The 13,918-nt window shown below is 40.7% G+C and overlaps 1 protein-coding gene across 1 annotated transcript in view; it reads right to left on the bottom strand.

Moving 5' to 3' along the window:
* Window positions 1–12,259: 12,259 nt before the first annotated feature.
* Window positions 12,260–13,918, bottom strand: part of LOC123276981 (protein disulfide-isomerase-like protein of the testis) — a 28,384-nt gene continuing 26,725 nt past the window's right edge. The window contains exons 10-11 of the mRNA XM_044747495.2: window positions 13,733–13,822; window positions 12,260–12,493 (exon numbers count right to left, since the gene is read on the bottom strand). Of these exons, the coding sequence (XP_044603430.2) occupies window positions 12,260–12,493; window positions 13,733–13,822 (324 nt within the window). The remainder of the gene's footprint in view (window positions 12,494–13,732; window positions 13,823–13,918) is intronic.

The raw sequence follows: 13,918 nt of genomic DNA, 5'->3' as shown, positions 1-13,918 counted from the left end.
TGTGTAAGCCATTCAGTCTTTGGCACTGTTATGGCAGCCCAAGCAGATTATGACAATTACCTTCACTCCTTCCACCTCTACTAACGCTTTCAGTACCTTGTCTTCTCACCATTGATCTGCCTTTTTCTTGAATTCACTTCCTTGCCTAATCAGCTTGGATTCTTAGTCCTTCACTTTAACCATTTTCTTGCCAACTTCCCAAGATCCCTTGCCGACTGCCTTTTTATTTTGCCTTCTTGGAAAAACCTTAATCCTGGGTCATTCCTACTCTTCACTTGTATTTGTGATTTTCTGCAATATTTAAGGGTGATGTTCTCAAATATTAGAGAATATTTCTCCAATATTTTAGAGTGAGTTGGCAGAAATCACACAACCACATAGAGAGTGACTTTGAAGATGGATGATCACCAACCTCAAATGTGTCCTTATCATCACCCATTTCTCCTGCATTTCTGGCATCTGCTCTCTCTTCCGTTTGCAGCAGTGATAATTTTTTTTAAAGATTTTATTTTTTTTCCTTTTTCTCCACAAAGCCCCCCAGTACATAGTTGTATATTCTTCATTGTGGGTCCTTCTAGTTGTGGCATGTGGGACGCCGCCTCAGAGTGGTTTGATGAGCAGTGCCATGTCCGCGCCCAGGATTCGAACCAATGAAACACTGGGCCACCTGCAGCAGAGCGCACGAACTTAACCACTTGGCCACGGGACCAGCCCCCAGCAATGATAATTTTAAACGTTGTCCACTCAGACTTCTACAGCACCTTTTTCCCCCATTCTCATCAGGTGATACTGAGTCCTATTTCACAGAGAAAATAGGATTCATCAGGTGGAAACTAGCTGAACTTCCTACTATGGAATCTACAAGCTTACATTTGTCTGTACCCCAGAATCTTTTGTCTTGTGATGGAAGAGGGATCCCTTTAGTTTAAGTCAGTTTCTCTTCCCATGTTTAAGATCCAGCTAGTTGCATTTCTAGTGTGTGCCTTGTGCTTTGACGGTGCGTTTATGTAGTGGATGGACAAGTTTGGCCATCTGGCTGAATGGCAAATCAGCATCACCCTACAGTTTTGGCCTGCCCATAGCCTTCAGAGATGTCCTACTTAGTGATGTTTCCAGCCCTCCATCTCCTCAGGGCTGATGAATCTTCCTGCAGCCACACAGTGCTTCAGACTCTTGAATCCATAGCAAAAGCGATCAAAAATTGTTCTTGCACTTCGTGAATATTTCTACCTGTAGTAGGTCTGTTGTAAGGAGGAGTCTTGGAGAAATGATGCAGATATTGTCAAATATACGAGGCACTCATTAAGTAGTAGTTGATGTTCTTATTACCATTCTAATAGATAATCTATTCAGACATCCCATTTGGATCGACTTCCCTGAAGACACTCTTCTTGAGAAGAGGAATTAGTGTTAAACGTGAGTCAATCAAATGATAGTACTAACTGAAGGAAGCCAGCCTTCTGAAGAAACCCTTCTGAGTTTCCTTTACTTCTCCAAAGCCTGAGCTGTGTGAAGGATGTGTCAGAAATGGTAATATAAAGCAGAATCTACTTTTCTGAACTCTGAGGATAAAAAGAAAGCTGTTTATTTTACAAACTGGGCTCAACATCTCTGGATATTATGAGAAGTTTCCACAGGGCCCCAGGCATAGATAGGATAGTGGTGAACACCTTTTATAAACCCATAATTCATTTTATGAGTATTTGATTTTGGTGAGAGTGGAAGAGTCAGATGTGGGAAGAAGATTGGAAGAAAACTCTTTGTGGTCTCAGATAGAGGCAGAGTGACCCGTTGTATTTTGAACATGAGAGTGTCAATTAGTGGTTACCTGGTAGCTCATCTGTGTAGAGAATATCTGACTACCCATTCAGTTCCTGAGAGTAAGAAAGATCAAAGTTGGAGAACTGTTTCTAAATTAATTCCAAAATCATCATTATGTCCTTGCCTTTGCATTATCATTAATTTCAGGGCACAAGTGAGAGTTGACTATTTTGAAATTTTTAAGTGCTTCTCTTTTAAGAGTGTAAGAAATAATCCAGTCATTTCATAAGGTGATAGTATGTTGGTGAATGAAGATATGCCATATTTAACATAACACATTTTTTGCTGCTCCATAAAATGACAATGAATTAGGTCATGTGCTTTCTTCATGTAATCATAATGTAATATGCTAATATTATTTCCTACCACAAACGCTTCCTTCTGTAGAATATGTGTCCTTGTCCACATAGCTATAGTGAAATTTAGAGTGAAGTGATTATTTAGCAAACTCTGAGGCCTGATACAATGCTTTGGGCCTGTGATTTCTCACTAATCTTCATTGATGATGATGAACAATTCCACTTTGCAGGTATCCTAGAGAATTCTAGGGTATATGCAAAGATGCTGTTTTTAGCAGCTTGGAAAAAATCCAAGTATCTTTGATAGGCACTTTGATAGTTCCATACTAAGGGACATTATACAATAATTTAAAAGAATAAGATGTACAATCACATGCTGTCGTGAATAAAGCTCTAAGGTACAGTGTGGAGAGAAAAATGCAAGCTTCACCATGACATACAGAATGATACCTTCTACATAATCCACCCCCCAATATTAGAATGTATTTCTACGGGGATAGATAGATATAGGTTTAGATATACATTTATTTTTAAAATGTCTAGAAGGATCTATATCCAGTAGGAGAGGTGGTCTTTTTCTTTAATGTTTCCATTTTTTTTTACATGTAATATATTTTTCTTTAATGTTTATATTTTTAAAGGGAGGTATGATTACAAATTAATTAAACACATCCAACCTTTTGTTTACAATTAGGTTTTATATTCCTAACTACTTTGGAGCCAGTAGATATGGATTCAGAAGTGTCACGGGAATAAAAAATCTCACAACCTAGTGGAGTTATTGTCATAAATGGCAACAAGACAGATGCTTTAATGAAGGGTAGAATTGGATTATTTCAATAACTTGAGGGTTCCTAGTCTCATTTGCGGCACCATGAGTGGAAGTGGACTCTTTGGAGAGATCTTCTGTTACCTGGCAAAACACTTGTGTAGAAGCAGTTCCTGGTACGTCCCTGGATTTCTAGGTAGGATGATGATGGGAAACCTGCACAGGGCCTGGGCCCCCAAGGAGGGAAGAAAACAAAATCTGTGTGTGAAGATGGGAAAGCCAGTGAGACAGTTGTGGAAATGTCCAGGGGACAGGATCACTAACATCAAGACTCAGCTGGAGCAAGTCCTTTATCTTAATGAGCCCTGGAAGAGGATTTAGCTGTTCCTATCTGGATCTAGGAGCTACAGTGTTAACCATCCAAGAACCGAATGGATACACAGCTTGGCCTTTACTTCTGGATCCCAGAAGCCTTTTGCCTAGGTTTATTGTTTTGAATAATAATCCTGGATCTTGTCACTGAAATTTTAGATTGTGAAGATATTTTAGAGATTAACACAGCAGTTTAGAGATTGTGTGATGGAATCCAATAGGCCCAGTTTTATTTCTGGTTCCAGCTCTCATTCCTTGGGCTAGTTAGTTAATCTCTCTGAGCCTCAGTTTCCATGGTTTCTACCTCACAGTGCTGTTGGGGAGATGAATGAAATAATGCATGTTAGGAGCCAGTATCTGGTGAATAAAAGATAGTGGATATTAACATTATCATCTTCATTATCATTATTGTCTGTTAAAATTTTCATTTTCAGCGATTCAACTGAAGCAGCCAGCTCCTCCTGATTTCAAACAGCCTAGAGAAGTGAGAGGACATTGTTCTCAGAAGGAGGGAGAACATCTTCGGGTCAGGATCACATTTCAAATTTAGTTGTTGATTCATCTCATGTTGGGACGAGTCGCTGGGCCATTGCTAATGTTTCCTTTCTGGCCTTTGCCCGGCTCTCACAGGGAACTGGTCTAACGTTTAGAAGAGACTCAGGGTGGAAGGTTTGGTTGTGATCCAGAAACACACAGCTCCTTAAAGCCAAGTTCCCAAGACATTGCTCAGAGACAAAGTTTCACCAAGAGTGTCACCCAAACACCACAAGACATCTGCTGCCTGAAAGTCTGTCTAGTGTCTAAAGAGGAATGGGAAAAACATCTGAATTCTCTTGCGTTGGTACTAGCAACAACAAGAAGAATTGCTAGTTGTCAAGCACTAACCTGTGGAAATAAAAACCATTCAAATGAGAACAAGCAAAGGCTATTTACTCAGAGTTTGCTATAGCAAGGGATTCGGCCCCCATCATTTGCAGTTTGGCAGACATTCAGGCAGGCAGAGGACTGTAAAGCTTTATAGTGGAGAGAAGGGAAGGATCTGGATGCCCCCTGAGTGGAGGCTGTTGGCATGGGGAAGCTGTAGGCGGGCTAACTAGAGGTGGACGTCCTATGTGATCGGTTAGGGGTGCACGTTTGGCTGTCACTGGTTGGTCCTATGTTAGAAGCGGGACAAAAATTAGGGAAGCTGTCAGTTATTAATTAATCCCTGGCCATTTGGGGCTGATTGCTGCAGGGGTTATTGTTTGGCTTCCTGGGCTGGTTGCTGGAGACAGTGGTCTGACTTCCTCCAGGTCTGATTTGGAGATAGCAGGCTGGCTTCCTGGGCTGGTCTGTAGATAATGGGTTGGTTTCCTGGGCTGGTTGCTGCAGACTGTGGGTCAGAGTTCTGTTTTAATATGTGATCTGGCCATTGTCCATTTGTATATTCAGGCTCTTACGCTGTATGTGTGGTACTGTGTTCACTGCTTTACACACGTCAACTTATTGAATACTTCCTTCTATACAAACAGCACACTCTCCACAATGTTCTGCACTGCTTGTTCTCCTGCACAGTGCATGCTGAAGATCTTTCCATATCAAACATATAGAAGTGCTATATTTTTAAAATAGTGGCATAATATTTCATTGGATAGATGTACCATTATTTGTTTAACCACCCCCCAAACCCAATCTTTTGGCTATTACAAATTAGGTTGCAACACCTATCCTTGTGGTGATGACAGCTTGCATGTACAGCAAGGGATCTGTGGGATACATTCCTGGAAATGGACTGCTGGGTAAAAGGGAAGGTGCATTTGTAATCTTGAGAGATGTTGCTAAATTTTACCCCAAATGATATCTAATTTAATTCTTATAAAAACACTATATGATTGGCGTTTTGATAGACGAGGGAACTGTCTCATAGACATGAAATAGCTGGTCCACAGCGGTGAGTGCAGCCTTGGAATTGGAACCTCGGTCTAGCCAGTGGGCTCTGAAGCACTGTGTCCTACTGCCTCCTCCCCGTGTTATGGTGGCTACTGTTATTAACCTCCAGCCTCAGGCCAGGCACTGAGCTAAGCATGCTCTGTACAATAGCTCATTTAAATCTCACAACCTTGGGAGGTAGATGGTACTGTATTTAGTCAATCTAAGCTGCCATTAATTGTGAATCACACCATTGCTCTATGACTCATCAAGAAAACACAAAGCAATGCTACTTAAACTTGGCCATGCTGTTGATTGTAAGGCACTTTCTGATTTTAAGAGAGTGAAATGTAAAGAAATGTGCCTCTTGGAGTCCACAAAATACAACATGATCCTGTTTTACAAGTGAGGACATTGAAGTATCGTGAGGTGAAATGACTTGCCTAAGGTCACGCTAGGCACTGGCAGAATTGAGGTTTGAAAGCTTATCCGTTTAATGCCAGAGCCACCTCAGTACTCAACCCTTACCTTGCTCTTGTGCTGGGAGCAAATAATTCTTTGGTATCTGAGCTTCTCCAAGTCAAGTAGTGGTACCAGGGAATTCTCCAGGTTTAGATGGCAGAACAGGAGGGCTTGGAAATGTGCAGGGTTGTTATCCTGGCTGTAATGAGCTGAACTGCCACAGACTCTGCCTCCTGGTCTAATCATCTCGTGTTCTAGAACTCTGTTGTGATTATCACATTTTCCTGCTTTAAAAAAAAAATCCTCCAATGGCTCCTCACTGCTGTCATGTTAAGGTAAGGGTTATATTCTTTTCTGATAATCAAGTCCATGTGACTTCACCCTCACCTCTCATTTCTTTTCTTTCCACACCTTATACTTCAGCCAAACTGGCCTTGTGCTCCGTACATCGTCTTGCATTTTCTCTTCCAGGCTTTGGCCTGATTTACACTGTCTCCTTTGCTCTGAGTGCTCTTTCCACTCTCACCTCCACGTAATCAAATCCCATATACAGAGTTCACCTCCAATGCTTTATATGCCCCTCTCTTTTGGAAATGATTGCTCTGTCCTCTGAGCCTCCTAATGCTTTCTCCTAAAAAACCACAAACTTTCTGCCATGAATTAGTTATTCATATGCTTGTCACGGCTCTCTGACTAGCCTGTGGACTTCTTGAGGGTAAAGTTCACACCTGACTCATCTTTGAGCCCTTCCTTTCACCTGATCTAGTGACCAACACAGAGTAGAGATCAGATACCACCCTTACTGTATGGAGCCCTACAATGAACACAGAATTGGAAATGACATTAGATAGAGACTTTCAAACCTGCTCTCAATTCCTGTACTCTTTGACTGACGTCTTTAAGGCAAGTTGATTCTGCAGGGTCCTAAATCTGTGTTTGGATCTCCTTGATTGCTTATATCTTCTGATATTTGCTTTAGAACACAAGATGTGTTAAACACCTGCCTGTAGGCCTCTGACCTGGTTTCAGCCCTCCAGGTGCCTCAGGTCCCCTCTTGTCTCAGTATCCCCATCACAGTGATGTGGATGGTTCTGGTGTTGTGTTGTGAGGGAGGTGGAATTGGAGACCAGGGACTTGGCACAGATTCTAATCCTAGATCTTAAAAAATCACTGTGAAAGCTCCTTTCTTTCTAGATCTGTGTGACTTGGGGACATTTCCTGACTCTCAAGGTATAACCGTGAGGCCAATAGAATCTCCTTAAATTCTTAATTTTTTCTTATTGCAGTAACGTTGGTTTATAACACTGTATAAATTTCAGATGCACATCGTAATATAGTTCAAATTCTGTGCAGATTATATCATGTTCCCTACTCAAAGACTAATTGCAATCCATCACCACACACATGTGCCCTGTCACCTCTTTTGCCCTCCTCCCTCCCCACTTCCCCTCTAGTAACCACTAATCCAATCTCTGTTGCTATGTGTGTTTGTCCTTGTTTTTATCTTCTACTTTTGAATGAGATCATATGGCATTTAACTTTCTCCCTCTGACTTATTTTACTTGGCATAATACGCTCAAGGTCCATCCATGTTGTCACAAATGGCTGGATTTCATCATTTCTTATGGCTGAGTAGTATTCCATTATGTATATATACCACATCTTCTTTATCCATTCATCCCTTGATGGGCACCTGGATTGCTTCTAAGTCTTGGCTATTGTGAATAATGCTACAATGAACACAGGGGTGCATGTATCTTTATGTATTTGTGTTTTTATGTTCTTTGGAAAAGTACCAGCAGTGGAATACCTGGATCATATGGTAGATCTATTCTTAACTTTCTGAGGGAACTCTGTACCCTTTCCCGTAGTGGCTGCACCAGTTTGCACTCCCACCAGCAGTGTATGAGGATTCCCTTCTCTCCACATTGGCTCCAACACTTATTTTTTCCTGTCTTGTTAATTATAGCCATTCTAATGGGACTGGGGTGATATCTCATTGTAGTTTTCATTTGCATTTTCCTGATAGTTAATGATGTTGAACATCTTTTCATGTTCCTGTTAGCCATGTATATATCTTCTTTGGAGGAATCTCAGTTCAGGTCTTTTGCCCATTTTTTAATTGGGTTGTTACTTTTTTGTTATTGAGATGTATGAGTTCTTTGTATATTTTGGATATTAACCCCTCATCAGATATATGGTTTACAAATATCTTCTCCCACTCGTTAGATTGTTTTTTTCGTTTTGTCAATGGTTTCCTTTGCTGTGCAGAAGCTTTTTAATTTGATGTAGTCCCGTTTGTTTATTTTTTCTATTGTTTCCCTTGCCCAGTCAGACATGGTATATGAAAAAAATGCTGCTAAGATCAATGTCAAAGAGCATACTGCTTATGTTTGCTTCTAGAAGTTTCAGTTTATTTTATTTCCCCATCTTTGAAAAGAGATTAAATAAGAATCTCATTGAAATAGGATTCTTATTTCCATATTTGTTTCCTACATTTAAAATGCCACTAGCTAAAACTTGTTTTCTTCAGGGATCATAGTCATGTTAAAAAGTTATTTATGCTCATAGTGCCAGATAATGTGCTTTTGCTGTTGACACATTGAGGTAATTACATTTTATTGGTTTTGGTAATAATCTTAGAAATGGGTTTTTTTTATCTCTTTTTAGTTAATTTCCATCACATTTCTGAGAAGATTAGGAATTAAGTGAAGGAAAACTCAGAAATGGTCTAAAAAGTAGCCATCTGTGAACAGAAGGTATAATCATCCTTTAATTTTTATTTTCATGGCTTCTCCTTGAAGTACTTCCCCTTTCTTCTAGTTCACTTATTTTTCTCTCTCTTCTTTCATGCTAGTGTCCCATTTCATTACATTGTATAACAGTCTAAATTCAAAGCAAGCGTCTTATATGTAAAGCACCACTTTTTAAAATTTCTGTATGAACTTACGCACGGGAGATAGGCTTCACTATCACTGTAAATAATATTTTTGAATTCTGAATCCATTATTACATATCTGTATAGATCAATGAAGCGAAGAAACATGCTCAAGAAACAAAGGGGCAAAATAAGATTCTCTGTGATGAAGTACATAAATTTAAGGTAAAAATCCTTTCTTTTTCCTAGATTGCACTCTAAAAACAGAAGTAAAAGTAATAAGTAAATATTACTAATCTCTATGTTTTGTTGAAGAATAACATCGAAACACCTGAAAGCACTAATGAAATTGTTAACGACATCCTTCCACGTATATGGGCTAAGTTGCAGTGAGAGAGAGATGGGAACATGCAGAACTGGGACTTGGTGCGAGTTATGACCATAATTTGACTTTTGAGATTTTGTTCACTGGGTAAATTGAGCCCTGCATTCCTCCATGCTGTTCACTGCTGTTTCAAGTACTAATACCCACAATGCCTTTTTTATTTAAGGACTTAGGAAGAATTTTTTTTCTGATTTTACAACCCTGGGTTAATTGTTTATATCATTCAGCACTCCCTCCCCTCCAAGAAATATAGAACTGAGAAACTGTAGGAAAGAGTACTAGAGACTTCTAGCCATGTTGAGCAGTCCTAGCCCCCTGAATGCAGAGCAGAGAATTTTCAAAGTGAATCTAGTGACAATATTTATCTCCCACTAAGAAACAGTTCCTTTCAGTTGTTTGACTTCAAGATTTTAGACTTTCTTTACTTTTGCCTCATCAGCCAGTCCAGTATCCCATTGTCTTGAAAGTAGGAACGTTGGAGCGCCCACGAGATATTTGTGACTTCGGTTATTCTTTTAGTTCCTCATTTCTTTCTGTGTTTGACTTTTCTTCTCGACTTAAACTGGATCAGCTGCTTTTAATGATTCAGGGGCTGATGTATGCTTTGTTGGCATTTCTTCTTTTTAGCATATCGTCCAGATTTCGGTTGAAATCTAATACATTTTGTTTCTATTGTACGTGCAGAGAGTAGAAAAGAAAAATATACAGAGAGTTAAAAGGTGATATTTCAGTGAACACCTCAGGAATTTCAGAAGTAAACTACCTATATTTGCTGCAGGATTTTCATTGTACACCTTAGCTTTGATGAAGAACAAATATGACATGTCTTAGAGTATTAAATTTGTATGTCAGCTATTAGGGATTTTTCTTCTTGGGAACTAAGTCATTAGTGAGAGTGTTTTGCTTAAGTTCGAATCCCCCTTAATGAATTTCATGTCAGTGAAGCGAAATTGAAGTCTGAAGAAAAACATGTACAGAAGGAAAATGCTCAGCTTAAGGTCAAGTAGGAGCAGAGAACAAAAAGTTACTTCCATAGGTTACATAAATCAGAGAACTAAACATCATTACTTCCTTTTTAATTTTCTTATTTTTAATTGTGGTAAAATACACATAACATAAAATTTACCATCATAGTCATTTTTAAATGTACATTTTAGTAACATTAACTACATTGACATTATTGTACAATCATTACTTCTTGAATACCTTTTCTCAGATCTGTCTTCAAGTCCAGAGATATGAGTGTAGGATTCAAGGAGTCCAAGCAGAGAGCCTCAATACCTAATAAATGTACCCTGGAAGGTATGTTGTTTGTGGGGAAGAAAACCCCATATAGTAAAAATGAGTTTTCATTGGGAAGGTAAAAAATGGCTTCTTGCCCTCAAGATTCTCTCCTTTCTCCTCTCCCCTCCACAACCCAGTTCTTGGGAACATGTGCACACACACAAACAAAATTGTTTTATGTTTTACAGAAAGGAAAAAGAAGCTAGAAGACAACTGTGAGGCATTGAGATCTGTTAAAGTGACAAAGAAATCAAATTAAAAATGTTAAAGAACAACATAGGTGTGATTGATGAAATCTGTGGACAAAGAAAGATGGTCACAGAGGAGTAAGATATTCACGTGTTGTTACAAATACTGTTGTGTTAGTGAATGTGGGGAACAATGTAGATAATTATAATTTAGAATATTAACCACCATATTTTTGCCATATTCATTCTATAGAGAAATGTTTCCCGTTTCTGCCTTGACTTTTGTAATCTGTACCTTCCGTTCCATTCTCACTGGTTATCAGAGATTCTTATTTGTAATTAATTTCAGATTGGATGGAGTATTGGTACCAGCTTTAATCACTTCGTTGTCTGGAACCCTGTGGGGGCATTTACGTTGTACTCTAGGTTTCAATCCCGTCATAGTATCATGACCTGCCATATGTCTATCATTTCTTATTAAATTCTAGACATTGGGTAGAAAATATGTAGAGAAAAATTGAGGCCTCTTGTTGTGTTATCTTGCTGCAGAAAATCTGGGAGTTTACATCTGGCGGGTGATCAGGGATGCCAGCAGTACTGAATCCTATTCATCCAGTTAGCAATTCAGACCATTCACTGAAGGCTCAATCCCTCCTAAGGCCAGTGTGTTTTCTGTCCACCTTTATTCTTCGTGTGTAATCTCCTGGGACCCAGCTAAGGCCTGCACATTTTTCTAGGGATGACCTTCATTTAGTGACCGTGAACTCCAGTTGTTTCACTTCTGTGCCCGTGGATGTGTGCAAACGCTGCTCAGCTTCTTCGCATCGCAGTAGTCTCCTCTAGAATTACTTGATGAACCCTGGGGAAAGTGGCCCCAAATGCCAGGCTGACCGTAATCCTGGGCTTCCTTCTTCTCCATCTTGACCTCATGTTTCTTTATTGGCTTGTTAGTAATTTGGTGCAATCATGAATTTCCTGTCTTGGCCAGTGTTTTCTCTTGTTCTCAGGGGGAGATGAGGGACTTCAGACCCACTCATCCATGTTCAAATGCAAAATTTTTCTTATATTCCCTCAGGAGTCAGGTTTGTGTTATCCCTTCCCAAGCCTGAGGGGTTGCTCTGTCCTCACTGACATCTTGTTTGCATTAAACTGTGAGATGTTTTAGGGTGGGAATAGTGCCCTGCTTCCCTCTGTGTCCTCAACACCTTATAGTGCACCCACTACATTCCAACAAGTCCAGAAAGCATTTGCTGAAAGATTGCTGGGTGGAGTCACATGAAGTGAAGTAGGTGGAGTCAACATCTCACTTATTGAGATGGGGAAGACTGGGGACAAGTTTGGGGTTTGATCTCTTTCCTACTGTGCCAAGATACAGCGTAAACAAATCAGTCCACCTCATTTGAAAGTTTTAGCCAAACTCTTGGAACCCAAACCTGGTGGAGGTGGTGTGCATAGTGGTCAAATGCGGTATCCGGAGTGAGATTGCCTGGAATTATCTCTCAAGGGCTTTCTAGCTGTGTGATCCTGACTGGTTGCTTAACTTCTCTTTGCCTCACTTTCCTCATCTGTAAAATGGGGATAATGAAACCCGGCTCCCAGTGATGTTGTGAGAACTAGATGAATGCACAGCCTATTGTAAACACTCATCAGAGGTGCCTATTATGGCTTCCCTTGCAGCCATGTCTGAATTCCAAGCCAAACAGCTCTTCTAAGGCAGCACCAACCAGGAAAAAGTGGGAATGAGTAAAACAGGATCGAAGACACTCAGGGGCTTTTATTATCCAGCCCCTACCCACCCACCACAATGATAAATAATTTTATTGGAATAGATCACCTCAGAAAATGATGCCAGGACCTAGAAGATGGGCACCTTCCCTCCTGGCTTTGGAGAAGCTACAGTTCTTCCTTGACTCTTGGTTTCTTCTCTTGTCTTGGAGGTCCTTTTGGCTTAGCCACTTTCCTCTCCTTCTCAGCTATTTCTTTCTGCCCAGCTGGGTATTCTGGCTTGGTCCCATTCTCCAGCTCAGGCAGCTTCTGCTCAGGTAACTCTTTCTCCATAAAAGGTACCTCTTCTTCCTCAGCTAATACCTCCTCTTCTATCACCGCACTTTGCTCAATAGACAATAGCTGTTCAAGAAAAGGAAGGAGGAAGGGAAGAAGGAAGATAAAGGAAGAGGTAAGATGGGCCAGTCCAGTGGCATAATGGTTAAGTTTGCACACTCTGCTTCAGTGGCCTGGGGTTCACGGTTTGGATCCCAGACATGGACCTACACACTACTCATCAAGCCATGCTGTGGCAGCATCCCACATACAAAATAGAGGAAGATTGGCACAGATGTTAGCTTAGCAACAGTCTTCCTCAAGCAAAAAGAGGAAGATTTGCAACAGATATTAGCTCAAGGTCAATTTCCTCACCAAGAAAAAAAAAAAGATAGATTGTAATTGCCAAGGCCACTTTTTCTAGAAATGCCCAGAGAGAGGCATCTGGAGGATCCTCTTAGATGCAAAGTCCATTTGGCTTGGGTGGGGATGTTCTCATCTGTGATTTTACCCCTCCAATAACAGGACCTTTGGGGAACCACCATTTGTCCACTCTTTAATCCACAGATGTGGCTGCCCCCTTGCCTAGCTCAAGGCTGGACATGTGACCCAGGCCTTGCTAATGAGGTCCCTTGTCAAGGACATTTGCTAGGACTACTAAGAAGTAGGTTCTTTCTTTCTAAGATAGGAGGATATTAGTTTAGAGCTGTGGGGCAATCTTTGACCCTCTGTGGGGAAGTGACTGCTTTGGAAAGAAGCAAACATAGAGGAGAACAGAGATGGGGAGATGGAAAATGAGCTTGAGCTCTGGATCCACCCATGCCTGAAGTTCTACCCGTTATGTAGGATAAATTCCCAATGTTGCTTAAGCCAAAGAGTAGTGATTCTGACATTGGTAACTGAAGGGTCCTAACTAATACAGATGGCACCTTCCAGCAGATGGCCTCACTAAGGCATGAACAGGATTAGGAGAAAATGGGGAGTGTCATCCCATCCATCAGGAGAATAATGCCACAGGGCAGTATGCCATCAAGACATCTGGTTACCAACTCAGGAACAGTGGACCCAGGGAAGCAGCCTTGGGAGCTGTGTGAGACCACAGAACCTTTGCCCTTCTGAGTGTTTCTAAATTCTGCCATTTCTGCTTCCTTGTAGTAAGTGCCTTTGAAATAAAATCATCCAAACTGGATGGTTGTTCAACCATCTTCAAGTATCTCCTGAGTGCACAAGAATAATGGAACTCTTGGCACACTCTTTCCTAGTCCATTGAGGTCTTGATGATTCTGTGTGGGAAAGAATAACCCAGGGTGCTGCTATTTGCCTTACCTCATCTTCATCCTCAATCCTGGTCTTGATTTGACTTTCCAGAAAGTCTGAAAAGCCCTTCATGGTGTATTCTCCCTTATATGGTACAGCCTAGGAAGAAAACAGAACAGGGTCAAAATGGTAGCCTCTTCCTGCAGAATACTCAGGGGCTGTTCCATAGGTAAATCCAGAGTCCCATTCCTAACC

This window comes from Equus asinus, chromosome 14 (genome assembly GCF_041296235.1).
Source record: "Equus asinus isolate D_3611 breed Donkey chromosome 14, EquAss-T2T_v2, whole genome shotgun sequence".
NCBI lineage: Eukaryota > Metazoa > Chordata > Mammalia > Perissodactyla > Equidae > Equus > Equus asinus.
Note: the sequence above shows the minus strand (reverse complement) of the source record. Positions and strands in the feature narration are given on the sequence as shown.